We start from the raw sequence: 21,394 nt of genomic DNA, 5'->3' as shown, positions 1-21,394 counted from the left end.
AATCCGTGTTCCTTCTCTCATTTACTGTTTTAGCTGTTTGGTGGTTCTTGAAATTTTGTGAGGTTTGACCGGAGATTCTGTGGAGAGCTTCATCCTAATGAGGGCTCATGTCCTGAGCAGGGATGCGGAGGAGGAGGAAGGTCCTGGACACATCAGTGGCTTATGTGCGTGGAGAGGAGAACCTGGCCGGCTGGAGGCCCAGAGGAGATAGCCTCATCCTAGAGCACCAGTGGGAGCTGGAGAAGATGGAGCAGCTGCAGGAGGTGGGGCCTTAAAAGATTCATAAAGAAATAAATCTGTTTAATATCGTAGAGGGAAAAATGACTTTTCAACTCAAAGAACAAAGTGCTATTCTAAAAAGTTTTTTCTTAGAGTACAGACTTTACATGACTAACCTCCCCTCTTCTCCCCACCTCACATTCGCCCCCATCTTTCGTCCAGGTGGAAAAGACCCGTCACCTTCTGGGAGAGGCGGCTCCCGTGGGAACAGCTCCCACCACCAAGTCCCTGAGTGAGTCTCTGTCCCCCAGCGTGAGCTCCGGCACTCTGTCCACGTCCACCTCCGTCTCCTCGCAGATCTCCAGCACCACCTTTGAAAGCGTGAGAAGGAGCTGGCCACCAAGGTGAGAAAAACGTGGGCTTAGTGGGCGTTCTTGTTGCTGCCTTCTTCCTTCTCTGCTCGGAGCTGATCGGTCTTGTTCCTGTTGTGTTGTAGTGCCTGCGCCTTCTGACACACACCTTTCAGAAGGCTGCCAAAATGGCAAAAACTTCTTTTTTGTCAAACATTATTGCGACTAATAGTCACAATCCTCGAGTTCTGTTCAAAATCTTTAACTCAGTGGTTAATCCCTGCTCTGACGTTTCGATGGGTGCCTCCCCGGCCCTCTGCGAAAAATTTCTAAATTATTTTATAGATAAAATCTCGGTGTTAAGGGCCCCACATTCTCCAGTAGTAAATCAAGCCCCAGTTTCTGAATGTTCAACGGTTTTTCAACAGTTTGAACCTGTGTCATTCTCGACTTTAAAGGAAATAATTAATAACCTGAGAAGCTCAAATTCTCTGCATGACATTATTCCTTCTCGTATCATTAAGAATGCATTGAATACAATCGGGTCCTGTATCTTATTTTTAATGAACTCATCACTGTCATCTGGCTATGTTCCGACTGTCTTTAAACATGCAGTCGTGCAACCTGTTATCAAGAAAAGTAGCCTTGATCGTAACACTCTAGCAAATTACAGGCCGATTTCTAAACTCCCCTTCATGTCAAAAGTTTTAGAGAAAATAGTGCTTCAGCAACTACAGACCCACTTAGAGAGAAACGGTATAAGTGATAAATTCCAGTCTGGATTTAGACCGCGTCACAGCACCGAAACTGCCCTACTAAGAGTCTTCAATGACCTTCTTCTAATCGCCGACTCTGGGCGCTCTGCTATGGAAGAAATATAGTATCATCAGAATTCAAGTATTTTTAGACATTGAATTTATGACACTGAATTTTTATCCTCCAAATTTCCCTGCAAAAATATTCACCTGCAAAAATTCACCTGCAAAAATTCACCTGCAAAAAATTCACCTGCAAAAAATTCACCTGCAAAAATTCACCTGAAAAAAATTCACCTGCAAAAATTCACCTGCAAAAATTCAACTGCAAAAGTGATGAACTTTAATGACCCAAGCCAGAGCAATCAGCACCAGATCGAGTCGAGTGGCTCTCAGCCAATTAAATTACGCTGTTTGATCACATGAGTGTGTGTCTCCTAAAAGAGAGCTGTTTAAAGGTGAGTGATTAAGTTTTTCTCCTAAATAGAGATCATTACAGAACGCCTAGTCCTACTTAAAATCCCATTTATTATTATTATTATTTTTTTTATCATCTACTCGAACTAAGGAAAACGTTTGACTAACTCAAAGACAATTTCCACGCCTCCCCTGCCTGACTGCAGAGGCAGTTTTGAATTTAGGAGCGCCAAGATGGCAGCGGCAAACCCTGGCGGCTCTCCGGTGAGTATATATTTATTTTTTTATCTTCAAGTTTGTCTTTTGAAACCTTAATTTTATTTAAATCCGTTGCTCACGTATAAAGTACACAGACGGGGTCTTTGCTCAACTCGTCTGAGGCGTGTCTCACTAAGCGCTACATGCTAGCATCCTGCTAACCGAGCTACCCTTTACATGCTGTGCTTTAGAAAATAGGATACTCGTTAAAAAAAATACTCCGCAGATATTGATAGATAGACGAACACTGCAAATATAATGTTGGAAACGAGAACGGCCTTTGGTGAAGGGGTAAAATACACCATGAATAGAGCCATAGAGTGAATGGCTGCCATGGTTGCAGAACAGCCTGATTTAATGACAAGAATGGGGAAGAGTGAGGTGAAGTGAACCACAGCCACAAAACACGGTCAGACAAGGCGGCAAAAGGGCAGTGATCTGTCCGTCAGTATGAAGTTGGTGTGTGCTTTGGTGAACAAAAACTCCAGACTGGTAGCAGGAAGATGGGAGACTCGTGTTTCACTGGAATAGTGGTGAATTAAAACATCCTTTGTTGGGGACATTTCGGTGTAAATGCATCCATACAGGCAAGACAGAGGCAGACTAGACAGTGAAGAAAACAAGGCAAACATTAGAAATATAAAAACGGAAATATAGGATGAGTCGGGGATGAGTTCCTGCCCCAAGTGGAGGAGTTCAAGTATCTCGGGGTCTTGTTCGCGAGTGATGGGAGAAGGGAGCTGGAGATCGACAGACGGATTGGGGCTGCAGCTGCAGTAATGCGGACGCTGCACCGGTCCGTCGTGGTGAAGAGGGAGCTGAGTGTAAAAGCGAAGCCCTCAATTTACCGGTCGATCTACGTCCCTACCCTCACCTATGGCCTTTACATGACTAACGTCCCCTCTTCTCCCTACCTCACATTAGCCCCCATCTTTCTTCCAGGTGGAAAAGACCCGTCACCTTCTGGGAGAGGCGGCTCCCGTGGGAACAGCTCCCACCACCAAGTCCCTGAGTGAGTCTCTGTCCCCCAGCGTGAGCTCCAGCACTCTGTCCACGTCCACCTCCGCCTCCTCGCAGATCTCCAGCACCACCTTTGAAAGCGTGAGAAGGAGCTGGCCACCAAGGTGAGAAAAACGTGGGCTTAGTGGGCGTTCTTGTTGCTGCCTTCTTCCTTCTCTGCTCGGAGCTGATCGGTCTTGTTCCTGTTGTGTTGTAGTGCCTGCGCCTTCTGACACACACCTTCAATACTGAATACAACCAGCTGGTGAACAGCATCAGTGACTGCAAGGTGAGAAATAATACAAAGAAATTAAAAAATAGCCTTTCTGTGTCACATCAGGGAGTTCCTATATTGACGTCTACCTCATCCTGCTGTTGTTTCACTTCAGCTTTCTCTCATCTCACCGATCGGACGTGATCCATCCGTGACGAGCTTCAGCAGTGCCACCCTCACCCCTTCCTCTACCTGCCCCTCTCTCGGACTCCCGCTGTGGCTCCATGGGCCAGAAGTAAACATATTTTTAGGAACATTGACCTCGATCTGCAAACGGTTATTGACAGGTTATCCATTTGATTCTAACTTGGTGTGATTTGTGTTAAAGGACCCCTGAGAACAGCTCACGTGCCTCCAGTCCCTCCTGCTCAGACTGTGAAAACTTCCCGATGGTTCCCACTCTGGAGACCTCCTACCTTGCGCGGGCTGCAAAAGAACGAGTTCCTGAACTTGGTGCCTGATATTGAAGAAATGCGACCAGGGTGAGTAATGCCATATTAACCCAAATACTGTCACTATGACATGTGTCTCACAGACCAAATGTAAGTCGACACTCATGTTCTCTAGTTCAAGCAGAAATGATGTGGATCGATTCAAATTCCTGAGTCTGGATGATTTCAGCTGGAAACAAACCAACTCTGCTTCTTCCTCAGGTAATTCAATTCAATGTTATTTATATAGCGCCAAATCACAACAAAAGTCGCCTCAAGGCGCTTCATAGATACAGAGAAAAACCCAACAATCATATGACCCCCTATGAGCAAGCACTTTGGCGACAGTGGGAAGGAAAAACTCCCTTTTAACAGGAAGAAACCTCCAGCAGAACCAGGCTCAGGGAGGGGCGGGGCCATCTTCTGCGACCAGTTGGGGTGAGAGAATGAAGACAGGATAAAAGACATGCTGTGGAAGAGAGACAGAGGTTAATAACAGATATGATTCAATGCAGAGAGGTCTATTAACTCATACTGAGTGAGAAAGGAGACTGGAAAGGAAAAACTCAATGCATCATGGGAATCCCCGGCAGCCTACGTCTATTGCAGCATAACTAAGGGAGGATTCAGGGTCACCTGGTCCAGCCCTAACTATATGCTTTAGCAAAAAGGAAAGTTTTAAGCCTAATCTTAAAAGTAGAGATAGTGTCTGTCTCCTGAATCCAAACTGGAAGCTGGTTCCACAGAAGAGGGGCCTGAAAACTGAAGGCTCTCCCTCCCATTCTACTTTTAAATACTCTAGGAACAACAAGTAGGCCTGCAGAGCGAGAGCGAAGTGCTCTAATAGGGTGATATGGTACTACAAGGTCATTAAGATAAGATGGGGCCTGATTATTTAAGACCTTGTATGTGAGGAGCAGGATTTTGAATTCAATTCTGGATTTAACAGGAGAAATCTGCTCTCTCTTTCTAGTCCCTGTCAGGACTCTTGCTGCAGCATTTTGGATTAGCTGAAGGCTTTTCAGTGAGTTTTTTGGACATCCTGATAATAATGAATTACAGTCGTCCAGCCTGGAAGTAATAAATGGTAAATGCCCTGTATTTATATAGCGCTTTACTAGTCCCTAAGGACCCCAAAGCGCTTTACATATCCAGTCATCCACCCATTCACACACACATTCACACAATAAATGCATGAACTCTGAGACAGGATATTTCTAATTTTAGAGATGTTGCGCAAATGGAAGAACGCAGTCTTACATATTTGTTTAATATGTGCGTTGAAGGACATGTCCTGGTCAAAAATGACTCCAAGGTTCCTCACAGCGTTACTGGAGGCCAAGGTAATGCCATCCAGAGTAAGAATCTGGTTAGATACCATATTTCTAAACTTTTCAGGGCCGAGTACAATAACCTCAGTTTGATCTGAATTAAGAAGCAGAAAGTTAGCGGCCATCCAGGTCTTTAAGTCTTTAAGACATTCCTGCAGTGTAACTCATTGGTGTGTGTTATCTGGCTTCATGGACAGATAGAGCTGGGTGTCATCTGCATAGCAGTGAAAATTTATGCTATGTCTTCTAATGATGCTGCCTAGGGGAAACATGTATAATGTAAACAGAATTGGTCCTAGCACTGAACCCTGTGGAACTCCATAATTAACCTCAGTGTGTGAAGAGGACTCTCCATTTACATGCACAAATTGGAGTCTATTAGATAGATATGTCACAAACCCAACTGTACACTGGTAAACTGTTACAATAAAAAAGACCGTAATTTTCTTTACTCTTCTTTATTTATGTAACTTTTGTTTTCACTGGCAATTTAGTGTTAGGTTAGGACAAAAAACAAATTAGGAAGGTTAAAGACAGAACATTACTAGATTGTGGTTTTAATTAAAATGTAGCCTTTGACAATGCTGAACACATGAGAAGCTACTTTAAGGCATATCACCCAATTTGTAATATTGCTAAACATTTCTTAAGGCAGACAAGTTATGCTGGCTGGGTCAGTGTCATTTTTGTTGTAATTGATGTCTGGTTTGTTCTGTTCCCTAGTGATGGGTAGGGATGGGTACCAGTATCCGGTGTTCTGACATAATCCTTGAAATAGTAATAACACAGTATCCTCAGCAAAGATGAATTAAACAAGTTTTATTTTAATGGAAGTTTACTTCAAGTCTTCAGATTTTTACTGTCTTTTATTTGATTACTTTAAAGTATATGATTACATTAGAGTAATTAAATAAAGACAGTTTTGATGGAGCTCCTGAGCCAGCCCAAGCTCTCTATGAAGACGAGGAAAAACTCCCCTGGGGGGGCCAGACTGACGGGAAGAAACCTCGGGAAAGCCCATTCAAAGAGAGATCCCCTTTCCTGGGATGGCTGGGGGGGGTTACAGGAATTCCAAAACACTGAAATTTAAAGTGGGCCAATTAAAAAAAATTATTTCCTGAAAAAAAGAAAGGTAATTCATACATCACACATAAATGATAACGTCTGAATTGTGTGTGTTTGTGTGTGTGTGTGTGATAGGCTTATCTCAGCCAAGTGTGATGCTGTAGCTCCTCCAGCGTCGGCCGCGTCTCCGGGACTTTGGTTAAACAGGCGTCCAAGAAATCCCGGCAGTCTGGAAAGAAAGGAAAGAGAAAAAACATGAAGATGATAGTTCCAGTGGTCCAAGCCATCAGTCAGTCTTGAAGTGTGACGTTTTCTTACTTTTGGACAGATGTCTTTTGAATTTCAGGCGCTTTTTGAGGAAGCTCGTGGTGTTAAAGTCCCCGGCATGAAGCGCTTCGTACAGAACCACTCCCATTTGCCATACCGTGGTGGGTCCACACCTGTAGCAACTGCGCCCGTACCACTCGGGAGGGGAGTAAATTTCTGTACCTAATAAACAGACACAATTGCAATTTCTTCTAAAACAAAAGGCGAAAATTGTGACATCTGTGAAGAGCAAGAGCAGAATATGTTACCATAGAAGACGCGGTACTGCGACTGCTCCTTAACAAAGCAGCTCAGTCCAAAGTCGATGATACGAACACGCGGTACATCTGAGCCGGTCTCAATTAGAATGTTCTCACTCTTGATGTCCCGGTGAAAGATGTGTTTATCCTCCAGGTGCTTCGCAGCATCAACCAGCTGCTTCAGAATGACCTGGAAATAGAGCAGGGCGATATGACCAAAAATATTTATCACGATATACATTTGAAAAGTTGCGATAACGATATAACTGACGATATAACTGACGATATAACTGACACTAGACAAAATACTTTACAACTCCACAACTTTATTAGTGCAAAAAACCCCATAAATGTATTTTCACTTAAACAAGCAGCTGTTTTTTTATGTGCATTAAAGTTATATAAAAATGTAACAGTGCAAATGCAAATTCCTTGCTGACAGTTTAACCAAAAGGCATTTCCAGTGGAAATTGGCCGACATATCCTCAGCATAACCATGTAAAATATCCACAAAGCTTAAAAAGAGGTTATTCACACACAATACGGTAATATCACGTTGAGGTGCAGTACGTATCACTCCGCGAGGCGCCTGCCTACGATAGCCGTAATGCTCCGACAATCCATCGAGCGGTGCGGCTTTGTAGCTTAGCAAAGTCGCCGTGTACATAAAATCGTTTTGAGGTCAGTAAACACAACCAGAATTCATACATAAGGCACACGGGATTATAAGGGGCACTGTCGAGTTTCAGAAAAATCAAAGGATTGATTTTAAGTGTGCCGTATTTTCCAAACAACACGGTAATAACGGCGGCCCGCTAGCATGCGCTACCAAAAATCGTGCTTTGTTGTGTATCTGACGGACGAAAGCTAAACCAGTTCCACACCACTAAAGTTGCAGCATTTTTACAAACCAGTTCTGGTTCATCCGTTTCATTCAACGATCCACTTTTGCTCTTCTCTTTCTGCGTCACCGCCATCTGCGTATGTAAACATAGGCACTGCGCATGCGCGTTTTACCTATTCTAGCGCGATATTTCATTTTCCTATCGTTGCCCAAAATTACACCGGTATTACCGTGAATGGTATGATATAGCCCAGCCCTACCTGGAAACGATGAAAAAGACAATAATCAATCAATGGGTTAATGTTTCTCTAATACTCTGTGCTTTGATTGAATGATGTACAGTCTAAGACTCTTCTAAGGCAAGTCAACTTGCCTTGGCCTTGTCCTCTGGCAAAAATCCTCCATTTTCTTCTATGTATTTATCCAGGTCCACAGCGGGGACAGGTCTCTCCATCACCAGGATCAGCTCTCTGCCAAAGTCAAACCACTCCAACAGAGACACTGGGGCTGATGTTTCCACTGATCCATCTGCTTCAGCTGCAAGCTTCAGCATGATGGCAACTTCCACTGACACATTCTTCCCGTTATCATCCTGAAATATTTCAACAAAGTGGATGATGAGGCACAGACGTTCCACAGGTGAACGCTGCATGCAATCCACTAATGTAAAAACAATTCAAGTCTTGCACATTTACCTTCACTTTGCAGTACACTTTCCCCTTTGGGATGTGTTTGATGGCCACCTAAAAGACACAGGGCATTGATGAGCATTTCCTCAGTATGACATCATTAAAGGTGTAAAACAGCATACATCTCAGCTTACGATATTATCCCTTATCTGCATTACTGCCTGTCTTACTACCACCATCTGAACACTTACTGGTAAATGATCCTTTATGCGGTAGCCAGAAAACACTGCTCCACATCCTCCTTCTCCAAGCCGGTGCTCCTCCACGTATCTCGCTTGGAAGTCACCTAAACAGACAAACACAAATTGGGTTTTACTACAGCTGTCACACAAATTACTCTCTGCTGTACCCTAAATGTTCATTTTGCTCTTCACCTGAATATAAAAGCTAAGCTGCTTGCTACTTACGTTTCTGTTCAGCCACTGACTTTTTGGCAACGGTTTTGGTTTTGTCCTGGTCCACGTTCTTTTTCTTAGGTGGGTCCCTGGTGTCTCCCGCAGCTTTCCTTTTGCCAGCCTTTTTGTTTTTACTGCAGCTCTCTGAAATCTCTATGCTGCAGTCTGCAGATGTGGAAAACACCAAAAGCACGTCAGCTTATTAGATAATAGACACAAATATCTCCCAAACACTAATATCTTCAAACTAGCAACCAGATGTACACTTAATCTACCCCTCACTCAACTAATTAGCCTACCTTTACCAGTGTCCAACCAGGAAGATGCCTGCCCCTTGTCACCGCTCACATGCTCAAGAAGTTTACGCTTCTTTGCTGTATTGGTTGTCCCCGCTTCATCTTGTTGGACCTTTCGCTTAACTCCCCCGACCACATGAGCATCTGAGCTGGTGGAAGGACCAGCCTGCTCAGTGACCCTCCTTCTTTTTATGGGGGTCGTTTTTTCAGGACTGGCCTTTCTTTTAGCCATCCTGCTCTTACAATCTATAAACAACAACAACACATTAGTGAAAAAGAGCGCTCGACATCAGGACTAGAAGGATTTTGATGTCATTGAATTTTAAATTAGTATTGCTTACAATATAACAACAAGTTTATCCTTTTGATAAAAAAAACACACCAACACGAGTCCATATTAGGTCTACTAAGTCTAGATACTGATGACACTTGTTGCTCTGTTTTCACTGCTCAGTCCAAGAATAAACTTGTCACATTATTTTACCAAAAGACAAAGTGCCCCAGTAACCTTTCTTTGATTAGACATGTTGCACTCAGGTTAGTTTCAATCAAAACCAGGATTTAAATCCTCTAAAAATGAATCATTTTATACACAGAGCCTCAACATTGTTAGAAATGTACATTCTGTTATTTGGGGGATTTTTTTTTTTTTACTTACTTTGATCTCCTGGATCTTTCTTATCTGCCTCAGTCGTAACTTTTCTTGTTTCCTTTTTCATCTTAATTTTTTGAGAACTTTTAAAATAGAAAATGTCACCTTAATGAGTGAATAGTCCTTCAAATGTCTGGATGCTTGACTTTTCTAACTAAGCTGTATAAGTCAGTTCTGTAAGTGAGCTTTAAAAGTAAACTCCGGAGTCTATGGCAACACAACATTAGAACCTTGCCTTTTAGTGACATCACTAAAAGGCAGTGTCCCAAGTAGTTTAAAGAAAAACACTCTGGCATTTCATATAATTCAGTAATTTCACATTAAACTTTCTTTCATTATCCTTTCATTATTTGTTTAAAGACTTGATGTGTGGATGCTACTATGAAGACTTCTAGTTGAGCAAACACTAATAAACACTGACTAGTTTATCTGAGATAAAATATAACACTTTTTTTATTAAGTCAGTGTTAACTCTGTTTTTTTCTGTTAGGATCATTCAATAGTATCAGAAGAGAAAAGAAAAGTATGTTTTGTTTTGTTTTTTTTCTTCAAGATCTGTTCACATGTACTTAGCAAGAGTGAGTACACAGCGTTAAAAAATGGTACTTAGTGTAGTGAGGAAGGCGAAAAGCAAAGAGAGCATATGAAGGTAATATTGAAGAAGGCGCAGTTTTGAAGTGGTGAAAGGCAAAGGCATGAGTGCAAGCGTAATAAAAGGTAATAGGAGAGATGTAGAGCAGGCGGAGGACTTGGCTGGAGCAGGAAAAGGCAAAAGGGGAAACGCGAGTGCACGTCTGAAACTTCTTCACTGTCAGTGAATCCTAATTCTTAAGACTAACTAAGAAGAATAAATCTATGTATGAATGTCGTTTTGAGCACATCTCCTCTTTCTACTGATCAATTCTTCCACCTAGTGGATAGATGATCGTATTGCAGCTTGTCTCATCACCTGTTGTGTGTTTTGTGTGCTTTTGTTTTTGAACTGCTTCCCTCACAGTTGTACACAGTGCTAACATGTGCTCTTACTCTGTGTTTTATTCCTGAAGAAAAAGAAAGTGCCCAGCCCAGCAGGATGAAGATGGGCCATACGTCAAGAAGCCGCCAAATGCCTTCATGCTCTATCTCAAAGAGCAGAGGCCAAAGGTCATTGCTGAACTCAACATCCCTGGAAGTGCAGCCGTAAATGCAGTGGTGGGACAGAGAGTAAGTGTGTAACTCTGCATACATTTATGCATCTGTTAATGTTGTCTGCTCATGTTTTTGCATGTGTCCCAGCTGTCCTGTAGTTATGTGTAGTAGCAGTGCTCACAGTGTGTTCTTATGATCTTCTGTCCACAGTGGAAGTCGCTTTCAAACGACCAGAAAGCCAGATATTTCAAGCAGGCTGAAACAGAAAGACAGAATCATGCCAAAGAGCATCCAGCCTGGTCGACCAAAGAAAACGATGTATGTCCAAAGTGCCAACATGCAGTTCACACATGTGTGCATCACTGCACTGAATGATGAAACAGTCACTGCACAGAGTTTCAGCTAATGAAAACTCTGTGTTTGTTTTCAGGGCAAGAAGAGGAAGAGAATCAGACTTAGAAAAGGTGAAAGAAGATTTCTTGGTATCACAGCATCTTACATAAGAAATGTGATGAAAACGAAACAAAAATGTGTTGAAAAAAAGAAGACTTAATGTATTTTTGTTTGCGTTGCAGAATCTGCATCTGTACATGAAGAAGTTGTTCAACAAGCCAACAACTTGCGTATGAGGCCAGCTGAGTCACAGCCATCTTCTTCTTCTCATTCATTTCTGACAGAGCCACATGAGCAGCCACAGACAAAGCCAGATGACAGCAGCGTGCCTCGCCAGCAGCCAGTGTGTTTGCAACTACCAAACACACAGGCATCACCCTACACACCTCTCTGTCAAGAAAATCAGGTCTCCCCTGCCTCTCACATGAATTTCCCTGAGGACACCTCATTGGACTCCCCTGTTGCAGCCCTTCAGTTCCAGACAGAGGAAGCCTTTGTCGCAGACAGTGAGGAAGAACTGCTGTCAGTGCTGGAAGAGCTCGACCCCCTCCCCATCACTGCGCAGTCTCAGCAGCCCTCACCCACCCCTGCCTCTCCTGTAGATGCCTCTCAAACTGCATCAGTTCAACCCCGAGTTGAATTATTTCAAGACCGAGATGAGCCCATCTGTTTTGCTGAAATCCAAGAAGACATGTGGTCAGTGCTTGACTACCTCCCCGTCTCTCAGCAGTCTAATGTGCTCTCCTCTCCTCATTCACACAACTACTCGACTCCTAAACAAAATCTCATCTGTCCTGCTGATTCCCCTCCATCCAAACTGGCGTCCTCCCCTGTTGCATTCACTGAATTGCCGTCAACAACCCCCATCTTTTGCCAACTAATGAAAAACAATAATTTCATTATAGACGATTGGACTGATTTCAATTGAATTAAACTGTTACTCCTGTTATTTCAACATCTGTCTTTGTGTAAATAAATAAAAAAATAAACAAAAGATGCTTCTGTCATAAGTTACAGCAGGATGAAACAACCTTCATGTAGTTCTTGTTTTTAACCCTGCAAACCTTTAGTTCTTTTGTGTCCTTTCATATTCAGCACACATCTGTCAGTGTCCACTAACTGTCAGGGAAAAGCCAGATAAAAACACTGTGGGGTCTTTTGGGACACGTGCTGGTTGGGTTTACTCATAGATATCAGAAATGATCTGTTCTGTATTCAAAGGATACACGAAGGACGTTTGTATTAAATGCAATATAGCGACTGATCATATGCTGGTTTCTTTGGGGGCTTTTCACCACCATGTTACACAAATCCAGTTTCTAACTGAAAAGAAAATCCTTCACCATTTTCTAATCAAATTCCCTGGTTTCCCATGTCAGAGATGTCATGGCTGAAAGGATCATCGCATATTGAGCTCAAAGCTAAACTCTTGTGTAGGGCCATGTTTCCATGTTGCACCATTCATTTTAAAAAGTCCTGGTAACAAGAGACAGAGGTGACTTGATGTATTACAGTTACTTCCCAATTTACAGAAATGATGTGACTTCTGACATTTTCCTAGCAGGAAATGTGCTACTGTGGGACACTGAAAGAATAAACAGCAAGGCACGTTTTGTTTTAATAACTTTTCTTTACTTCATTTGTATGAACTAGGTTTACCTTACAAAATCTTATACTGTATATAATGTTTTATGTTTAATTCATGTCAATGTCAGCTCGTGTTTACTCGGGTGAGCAGTACCGGCCCACAAAGAGAATGCTCTTGGTGGGTTTATGTCGGATGAAGAAGATGAAGGGATGGTCGGCAACAAACTCAGCGGGAATCGTTATAGAGCGGACTTCCATGTCAACCCCAGTGGCAGCAGCAGCCTCAGCTCCTTCTTCATTTACATCCACCAAAGCCTTGTGGACAACTTTGGACACTATCAGGTCATTTGCTGGAGACATTCCTAGTAGATGAAGAGCCCAGAAATCAGTTGTGTTTTTTTCTTTACCAGATGATGTTTTGCAGTTTTTGTGCTCTCAATATAACTGTATAATTGATTCAGTGTGTCTCATTGGTGCAATATTTCTCACCAGAGAAGTCTCTCTTGTAGATGTCAAAAGCGTTCTCCATTCCCATGTTGGTCAGGATTTTCTCCAAGTCATACTTCTCCTCCATCTTAAATCGAGGGAGCTTGACATCAACCTCGTTGGGGCTCATCATGTCTGGGCGAGTCCAGTCCACAAAGTTCTGATAGGTCAGCTCCTTCTCCAGCTGTGTGGATACAGTGTCACTAGCTTGTCTGATTGAAACTGGACATTAAAGTACTGGTAAGTGCATCTTACCTTTTCCATGCCTGTGGTATCATCTTCTATGTCATTAGGCAGGAATATGAGCATGCTGAGGTCATTTCCTTTATACGGCATCTCAAGAATCTGTCCAGAAACATTGTTTTTATTTATTACTCCATCAAAGATGATCTGACTTCCTAATCTAGAAATTTAGGCTGATATTTGTAAAAGACAAGTTTTAGATCATGCTGGTGAAATCCTGTAATAAGCTGAAAGTGATGGATGTTACCTTGCAGTTGGCCTCAGGAATGGTCGCAAAAGGAAATTTACTTTTCTGCTGCATCATCTTCACCGGCTTAGTGTCGTTCTGAAAAATAGGGGAGACAAGAGAAATGTTTTTTGTGTTTAGTCTCAAAATGATCTCAAAAAGTTCTGTCATGGTTTTATTCCAGCCATTGAGTGGATTTGGATGTAGAGCACACGTCACAACACAATTTGTTCTTGTTAGCCGAAGTTTGTGATGTGCTGTTGTTTGAGATTTATTTGAGAACTTACTGGATATTACATGAATAATAAACTGCATTGCATAACTGCATAAAGTTGGAAAGTGATCGTCCTAAAAGCACGATTTTATCCCCTCAGAGCTCCAGGCTTTATGTTCTCATTCAGCAAAATCCACAGCTCGTTTGTAGTATGACAGATCAAAGTATAACTGCACCATCCTATGCTGCCTTTCTGCACTGTTACCTTGTTCAGTCGAAACTGCGCATCAGCAGTCTTCTCCTCCTTAAACTGCGTGTTCCAGCTGCCCTTGAAGTAAATGGCATTCACGAGAACCAGCTTCGTCAGGCTACCCACTGCATCCTGGCTTAGCAAGTCCTTGATTTTATCTGGTAAAAAGAATTTATGAAAACTATTAACTATTACCAAAGATGCACTAGTTACTGTACAACATCTTCAGCTATAAAATCAGAAAACAGGGCAACAGCAAGATGGTTTTTATTTTAAAAAAAAAAAGGGGGAAAAAGCTTTATGATCAGTATAACAGGGAACAAAAAACAAAAATTCAAGCGTAGGCTTGAAGCCACTGAGGTGGTTGTTAGCGGGGGTGACGCGATGCTTCTGGTATGCATGAATTAATTAAACAGTCCAATAACTCCAGCAGTACTTATCTTGTCCTTTTTGGTCTTTGTTCCAAACATTTTAAGATAAAAGCGCAGCGGTCACAAACGTTTTGCCTTCTTATGATTAACAACACACCTGACGCTGATTACGTGCGTCCACCTTAAATACCTTACATAAACCTACCATACAGGAACTTAAAAAGGTGGAATCCTCAGTGGTGCTTGGTGCCACACCCTCAGGGACTTTAATGTTATATAAAAACACTGACAGCTCAATATCTGCCTCAGTCACTCTCCCTGATCCAGCTGAGTCACCAATAGGAAAAATCTGCTTTTCACAGGAACTTGGTAACAGCAATAAGAGAATACGTAGTTTATTCCAAGAAGATATCGTCTCTCTCCCATATATAACATCTTATTGGAACCGATATGTTCCAGATATCAAGTGGAAGACAGTCTGGATGGTCCCCCATAAATATTTGATTGTAAATAAGGTGAAAGAAGTCTCATTTAAAATTCTACATAAATGTTATCCAGCCAGTCACTACATGGTAAAATTTAAAAGGGACATAAATACTAATTGTACTTTCTGTGGGGATCATCCAGAAACTGTGACGCATCTTTTTTGGTACTGTTCTTTTACACAGAGATTCTGGAAGGAATTTAGCAGGTTTGTTATTGTCCATATTTTAAGGGAGTTTTCTTTACGATGGGAAAATGTTTTATTCTGTTTGTTTAAGTTCCCCAAGAAGTATGATAAATGTTTTTTATGATGAATTTGTTCATACTTTTAGCTACATTTTTTATCCATAAATGTAAGTTTACTAACAAAACACCATATTTCTGTCATTATTTTAAGGATGTGGAAATGTACATACAATCAATATCAGACTCCACCAACACAAAGGCTCTCAAAACAATACATGTATGTGTATTCTTATAATTGTTACCCTTTTCTTTTACCCTTGGCTTTTTGTGTTCATGTTCTGTTGTTTTGTATACTTCATCTGTTCGTATGTTGTATACTCATTGTTTGTTAAATAAAGTAAAAAAAAAAAAAGAAAGAAAAAGAAACTTAAAAAGGTTACCTCTAGCGGCAACATGAGGTATCAACCCAAAAATGGCTCCTACAAAAATAATGGGATTAAGATTGTCTCATTTCCAGCAGGTGGCACCACAGTCCTATAACCCTCATGGAAAGTCCTTGTATCCTATTATTATAGATGGTAGATTTATAAATGGCCTGTATTTGTATCGCGCTTTTATAAAAACAATGAATGAATTTCCTGCTGCACTTAAGATAATATAAAGATATAGAATCAATAGCAGCCAATCCTAAATGGGCCTGAAAAATAAAAATATGTTAAAGACACAAGTGATCAAAGTAGAAGTACCCATCACATAATATAATAAGAATAGAAGAATTGGCCTGCTATTTACAGCAACATACTGCTGTGATGGTTTTATTAATAGCATGAAACCAAACAGTAAAACCCAGAGATAGTGCTGCTTAATACTGAATAGAAATTAGACTGGAAGAACTGGAAACAGAAAATAATGTGGACGGTGGACAATCCGGTAATAATGTCTCAACTGAACACAACACAACTGATCCCCAAGGATTTACAGTGGAGATCATTTAAAGTTACATTATGCTTACCTTGTGTCTGCTTCTCCACCCAGCTGTTGATGTGGACCCTGGCCTCCTCTGCATTTCCTTTGAAGTCCACAGACTCGAGCTCAGCGTTGTAATGCTTTTTGGTGCCTTTTAAAAATTCCTGGAATTGTGAAAATAAGTCACTCGAAACAGATTCAACAAACTACGGAGACTTCAATCAAGTTCAGTCACTGTGTTAAAACATTTTCAGTCCTTTGGATGCAGTTGAAGCTTGAACTAACCAGTCAGCCTTTGTCTAATAAAAGATTAAAGCAAATAGCTTGTTGGATGCCAATTTAAGTAGCCAGCATAGAAAAATACACAGATTGTGGGTAAGCTGGTTTGTAACGTTTCGGTTCAGATGGCAGCAGTTTTTGCTGACAAATGTAAGTTTTAGTATTTCTAAGTATTAATAAATTACTGTTTTACTTCTTTATATATTTCTTTATACTATTTGCAAATATTTTAAAAGTTTAATCTGCTGTGATGACTGGAACACAAAGGAGAGAAATGGTGCCTTGTCTCTTGTTATGAACTGTAAATAGCTAAGTGCTTAGAGCAGCTGGTCCTAGCACACTTCAAATCCTGTCTCCCCCCCACCCTGGACCCCCACCAATTTGCATACCGCCAGAAGAGGAGCACAGAGGATGCAGTCTCCATCGCACTGCACTCTGTCCTCTCACACCTGGACAACAACAACACCTACGCCAGAATGCTGTTTATAGACTTCAGTTCAGCATTCAATACAATCCACCCCTCACAACTCATCAGGAAACTGACAGACCTGGGCATCAGTTCCCTCATCTGCAAATGGTTACTGGACTTCCTGACCAACCGCCCCCAACATGTCCGGCTGGATAACCACTGCTCATCTACCATCACAATGAACACCGGTGTACCACAAGGCTGTGTGATGAGCCCTTTCCTCTACTCCCTCTTCACCCACGACTGCAGACCTGCTGATGGTTCCAACACCATCATTAAGTTTGCAGATGACACCACGGTGATTGGCCTCATCAGTGACAACGATGAGGCCGCCTACAGGGAGGAGGTGGATCGTCTGGCTGAGTGGTGCGACACAAACAACCTGCTGCTTAACACCGAGAAGACCAAGGAGCTCATCGTGGACTACAGGAGGAATGCTGACCCACATCCACCCATCCACATTAAGGGGACGGCTGTGGAGCGTGTGAGCAGCTTCAAGTTCCTGGGAGTCCACATCTCCGAGGATCTCACCTGGACGACCAACTGCTCCAAGCTGGTCAAGAAGGCTCACCAGCGCCTCTTCTTCTTGAGGACTCTGAGGAAGAACCACCTGTCCTCAGACATCCTGGTGAACTTCTATCGCTGCACCATCGAGAGCATCCTGACCAACTGTATAACAGTCTGGTACGGGAACTGCTCTGCCTCGGACCGGAAGGCGTTGCAGAGGGTCGTGAAAACTGCCCAGCGCATCGCCGGAGCACCACTTCCTGCCATAAAGGACATCTACAGGAAGCGGTGTCTGAAAAGGGCTGGGAAAATCATCAAAGACCCCAGTCACCCATCACATGGACTCTTCACCCTCCTGCCCTCTGGGAGGTGCTACAGGAGCCTCCGGACTAAGACCACCAGGTACCGGAACAGCTACTTCCCCACAGCTGTCAGACTCCTGAACTCTGCCTCCTGACATCTGACCCACGTTAAACTCATGCACTGAACATACACACACCCACAATGGACAACTGTACCCTCAAACACACAATAATAACATGGAGTGAACCACCACTCACAACCACTAGCACTTTATATAGCCTCTGTAGAAACTATCTACACCCTCACTTATCTTAACTGCACTACTGTATAGCTCTGTGTAAATAATCATTCTGTACATTCAATAATCTTTAATCCTACAACTGTTTACAACTTGCATAGTTGCCGGGGATTCCCATGATGCATTGAGTTTTTCCTTTCCAGTCACCTTTCTCACTCACTATGCATTAATAGACCTCTCTGCATTGAATCATATCTGTTATTAACCTCTGTCTCTCTTCCACAGCATGTCTTTATCCTGTTTTCCTTCTCTCACCCCAACTGGTCGCAGCAGATGGTCCTGCCCCTCCCTGAGCCTGGTTCTGCTGGAGGTTTCTTCCTGTTAAAGGGGAGTTTTTACTTCCCACTGTCGCCCAAGTGCTTGCTCATAGGGGGTCATATGATTGTTGGGTTTTTCTCTGTATCTGTAACCGGAAGGTCGCCGGTTCGATCCCCGGGCTCTCTGTCCTGGTCGTTGTGTCCTTGGGCAAGACACTTTACCCTACGGCCTACTGGTGTTAGCCAGAGGGGCCGATGGCGCGATATGCCAGCCTCGCTTCTGTCAGTCTGCCCCAGGGCAGCTGTGGCTACAACCGTAGCTTGCCTCCACCAGTGTGTGTGAATGTGAGAGTGAATGAATAATGGCTTGTAAATGTAAAGTGCTTTGGGTGCCTTGAAAAGCGCTATATAAATCCAATCCATTATTATTATCTATGAAGCGCCTTGAGGCGACTTTTGTTGTGATTTGGCGCTATATAAATAAAATTGAATTGAATTGAATTATCTGAGGAAGAAGCAGAGTTGGTTTGTTTCCAGCTGAAATCATCCAGGCTCAGGAATTTGAATCGATCCACATCATTTCTGCTTGAACTAGAGAACATGAGTGTCGACTTACATTTGGTCTGTGAGACACATGTCATAGTGACAGTATTTGGGTTAATATGGCATTACTCACCCTGGTCGCATTTCTTCAATATCAGGCACCAAGTTCAGGAACTCGTTCTTTGCAGCCCGCGCAAGGTAGGAGGTCTCCAGAGTGGGAACCATCGGGAAGTTTTCACAGTCTGAGCAGGAGGGACTGGAGGCACGTGAGCTGTTCTCAGGGGTCCTTTAACACAAATCACACCAAGTCAGAATCAAATAGATAACCTGTCAATAACCGTTTGCAGATCGAGGTCAATGTTCCTAAAAATATGTTTACTTCTGGCCCATGGAGCCACAGCGCGAGTCCGACAGAGAGGGGCAGGTAGAGGAAGGGGTGAGGGTGGCACTGCTGAAGCTCGTCACGGATGGATCACGTCCGATCGGTGAGATGAGAGAAAGCTGAAGTGAAACAACAGCAGGATGAGGTAGACGTCAATATAGGAACTCCCTGATGTGACACAGAAAGGCTATTTTTTAATTTCTTTGTATTATTTCTCACCTTGCAGTCACTGATGCTGTTCACCAGCTGCTTGTATTCAGTATTGAAGGTGTGTGTCAGAAGGCGCAGGCACTACAACACAACAGGAACAAGACCGATCAGCTCCGAGCAGAGAAGGAAGAAGGCAGCAACAAGAACGCCCACTAAGCCCACGTTTTTCTCACCTTGGTGGCCAGCTCCTTCTCACGCTTTCAAAGGTGGTGCTGGAGATCTGCGAGGAGACGGAGGTGGACGTGGACAGAGTGCTGGAGCTCACGCTGGGGGACAGAGACTCACTCAGGGACTTGGTGGTGGGAGCTGTTCCCACGGGAGCCGCCTCTCCCAGAAGGTGACGGGTCTTTTCCACCTGGACGAAAGATGGGGGCGAATGTGAGGTGGGGAGAAGAGGGGAGGTTAGTCATGTAACGTCTGTACTCTAAGAAAAAACTTTTTAGAATAGCACTTTGTTCTTTGAGTTGAAAAGTCATTTTTCCCTCTACGATATTAAACAGATTTATTTCTTTATGAATCTTTTAACGCCCCACCTCCTGCAGCTGCTCCATCTTCTCCAGCTCCCACTGGTGCTCTAGGATGAGGCTATCTCCTCTGGGCCTCCAGCCGGCCAGGTTCTCCTCTCCACGCACATAAGCCACTGATGTGTCCAGGACCTTCCTCCTCCTCCTCTGCATCCCTGCTCAGGACATGAGCCCTCATTAGGATGAAGCTCTCCACAGAATTATGATAAAACAGCTGCCGTTCTTTAAACATGTTTCATGGCCGCTCACCTGGGCTTCCAGTGTCAGACATCTTACACAAGCTCAGCTCGTAGATCCCAGTCACTCGGTTGTTATAATGAAGCAGAAGTTTTGAACAAGGAAACTTTGTAACAGGGCAGATATCTTTGATTGTGAAACAGAGATGGCCACAGTGCAGCAGCCCAGATTTACCAGTCAGCAGTTTTGGAGTATCCAGTCCCAAAGAGGTTCTTGAGAGAACGGGGTGGGGAAATCTTGGCGTCTCGGGAGTAAAAGACCGTGCAGATGTCTTTGGTGATAATGGCAGGCTGGATGCAATGGTCCAGCTGCAGAGAGGAGATAAAGGGTGTGTGTTAGACACGATGACATCAAGAGACTTAAAAACACGTACAAACAGGTACAACACGGCGGAGCAGCGGCTGACCTCCAGATACGCAGATAAGGTCATGTAGATCTTCTCTCCGTAGGGAGTGACGCGGTTGAGCAGGAGGGAACCTTTTAAGGGTGTTTTTATTTGTGCTCCCTGGCCTGGAAATAAACGGTTTCCGATCAGACCTGCTTCATCTTCGTGCCCTTGGTATCTGACTCGCTTGCTCCCCCATGCATTTTAAAAGAATCCTTCTCTTCAGCATGAAGTTCTGGCTCAGCTTTAGTGTCTTCATTACATGTACACAAAGACAGAAACATTCAATGATAAAAACACACAGTGGAATAAAATTGTGAGAAGTCATCAGTTGATGCAGTTTAAGGACACTTGCTCTTCTGTGCAGTCTCACCTGGAGCTCACGCTTCTAGTTCATGCCATCATCACCAAAGATTCTTCAAATAATAGTTTAGAGATGTCCATGAATGCACTGCTAACTGCTCTTCACCCTGATAAAAATCAACATGCATTTAGAATAAGAAACACTTTTACAAAACCAAAAGCTTCACTGTACTTAGTGATTTATATGTCTAAAAAAACAGGTTCAGTTTGTAACTGAGAGAGCGGCTCAGTGGTGCTGAATTATATTTCCAATAGAAACACAATTTCATATGTTGTAGTAACAACACACTGCCACAAGATGGCAACCTAGGCCTACTTTACCATGCTGTTCCATGCCTTTAAAGAGTGACAGAGACACTTTTTATGAACTCATCTGTAATGTGTCACCTTTTCTGTAGGATGAAGAAGTGCTTCCCTTCTTTTAAAGTAAATACAGGCTTACAAAGATCCTCTAAACATGTTTCTGAAATAATCCTAAACACAATCACTAAATCAAAAATGCAAGAAACTATTTATTTAATCACTCTTCTTAACTTAATTCCTTAACTTAGTAAAAAAAAAAA

At 42.8% G+C, this 21,394-nt stretch overlaps 4 protein-coding genes across 8 annotated transcripts in view; 1 reads left to right on the top strand and 3 right to left on the bottom strand.

The window, feature by feature from the left end:
- Positions 1–21,394, top strand: part of LOC113024478 (kinesin-like protein KIF1B) — a 91,849-nt gene that overhangs the window by 43,765 nt on the left and 26,690 nt on the right. Inside the window, exons 2-10 of one of the 5 annotated variants that reach the window (XM_080303113.1) lie at positions 121–263; positions 442–623; positions 1,948–2,005; positions 2,924–3,123; positions 3,216–3,287; positions 3,388–3,507; positions 3,601–3,754; positions 7,937–8,148; positions 10,588–10,744. In XM_080303113.1, the coding sequence (XP_080159239.1) occupies positions 123–263; positions 442–623; positions 1,948–2,005; positions 2,924–3,123; positions 3,216–3,231 (597 nt within the window). In that variant the 5' untranslated portion in view covers positions 121–122 and the 3' untranslated portion in view covers positions 3,232–3,287; positions 3,388–3,507; positions 3,601–3,754; positions 7,937–8,148; positions 10,588–10,744. Of the gene's footprint in view, positions 1–120; positions 264–441; positions 624–1,947; positions 2,006–2,923; positions 3,124–3,215; positions 3,288–3,332; positions 3,508–3,600; positions 3,755–7,936; positions 8,149–10,587; positions 10,745–10,879; positions 10,988–11,099; positions 11,134–11,244; positions 13,106–21,394 lie in introns of those variants that run through there. The other 4 variants (XM_080303115.1, XM_080303111.1, XM_080303112.1 and 1 more) reach the window with 4 other exon arrangements.
- Positions 3,979–9,773, bottom strand: LOC145429499 (serine/threonine-protein kinase pim-1-like). The gene is made up of 9 exons (XM_080303102.1): positions 9,548–9,773; positions 8,893–9,135; positions 8,606–8,758; positions 8,390–8,484; positions 8,205–8,252; positions 7,883–8,101; positions 6,675–6,855; positions 6,418–6,588; positions 3,979–6,328 (listed from the first exon to the last, which is right to left on the bottom strand). Exons 1-9 carry the CDS (start codon positions 9,606–9,608, stop codon positions 6,237–6,239), a joined length of 1,263 nt encoding a protein of 420 aa, XP_080159228.1. The 5' UTR covers positions 9,609–9,773; the 3' UTR covers positions 3,979–6,236.
- LOC113036009 (leukocyte elastase inhibitor-like) lies at positions 12,673–20,117 on the bottom strand. The gene is made up of 13 exons (XM_080302594.1): positions 20,096–20,117; positions 19,856–20,001; positions 19,519–19,677; positions 19,332–19,403; positions 19,110–19,231; positions 18,953–19,016; positions 18,864–18,878; positions 16,121–16,238; positions 14,084–14,226; positions 13,626–13,703; positions 13,391–13,480; positions 13,139–13,319; positions 12,673–13,011 (listed from the first exon to the last, which is right to left on the bottom strand). Exons 1-13 carry the CDS (start codon positions 20,115–20,117, stop codon positions 12,785–12,787), a joined length of 1,437 nt encoding a protein of 478 aa, XP_080158720.1. The 3' UTR covers positions 12,673–12,784.
- Positions 19,867–21,394, bottom strand: part of LOC113010651 (leucine-rich repeat-containing protein 31-like) — an 18,232-nt gene continuing 16,704 nt past the window's right edge. Inside the window, exon 7 of the transcript XR_013909744.1 lies at positions 19,867–20,001. The gene's annotated coding sequence lies outside the window, so the exon portion shown is untranslated. The remainder of the gene's footprint in view (positions 20,002–21,394) is intronic.

The sequence above is a fragment of the Astatotilapia calliptera genome, chromosome 6 (assembly GCF_964374335.1).
Source record: "Astatotilapia calliptera chromosome 6, fAstCal68.1, whole genome shotgun sequence".
Lineage (NCBI taxonomy): Eukaryota > Metazoa > Chordata > Actinopteri > Cichliformes > Cichlidae > Astatotilapia > Astatotilapia calliptera.
The sequence above is the reverse complement of the archived record's forward strand: the minus strand, read 5'-3'. Positions and strand labels throughout refer to the sequence as shown.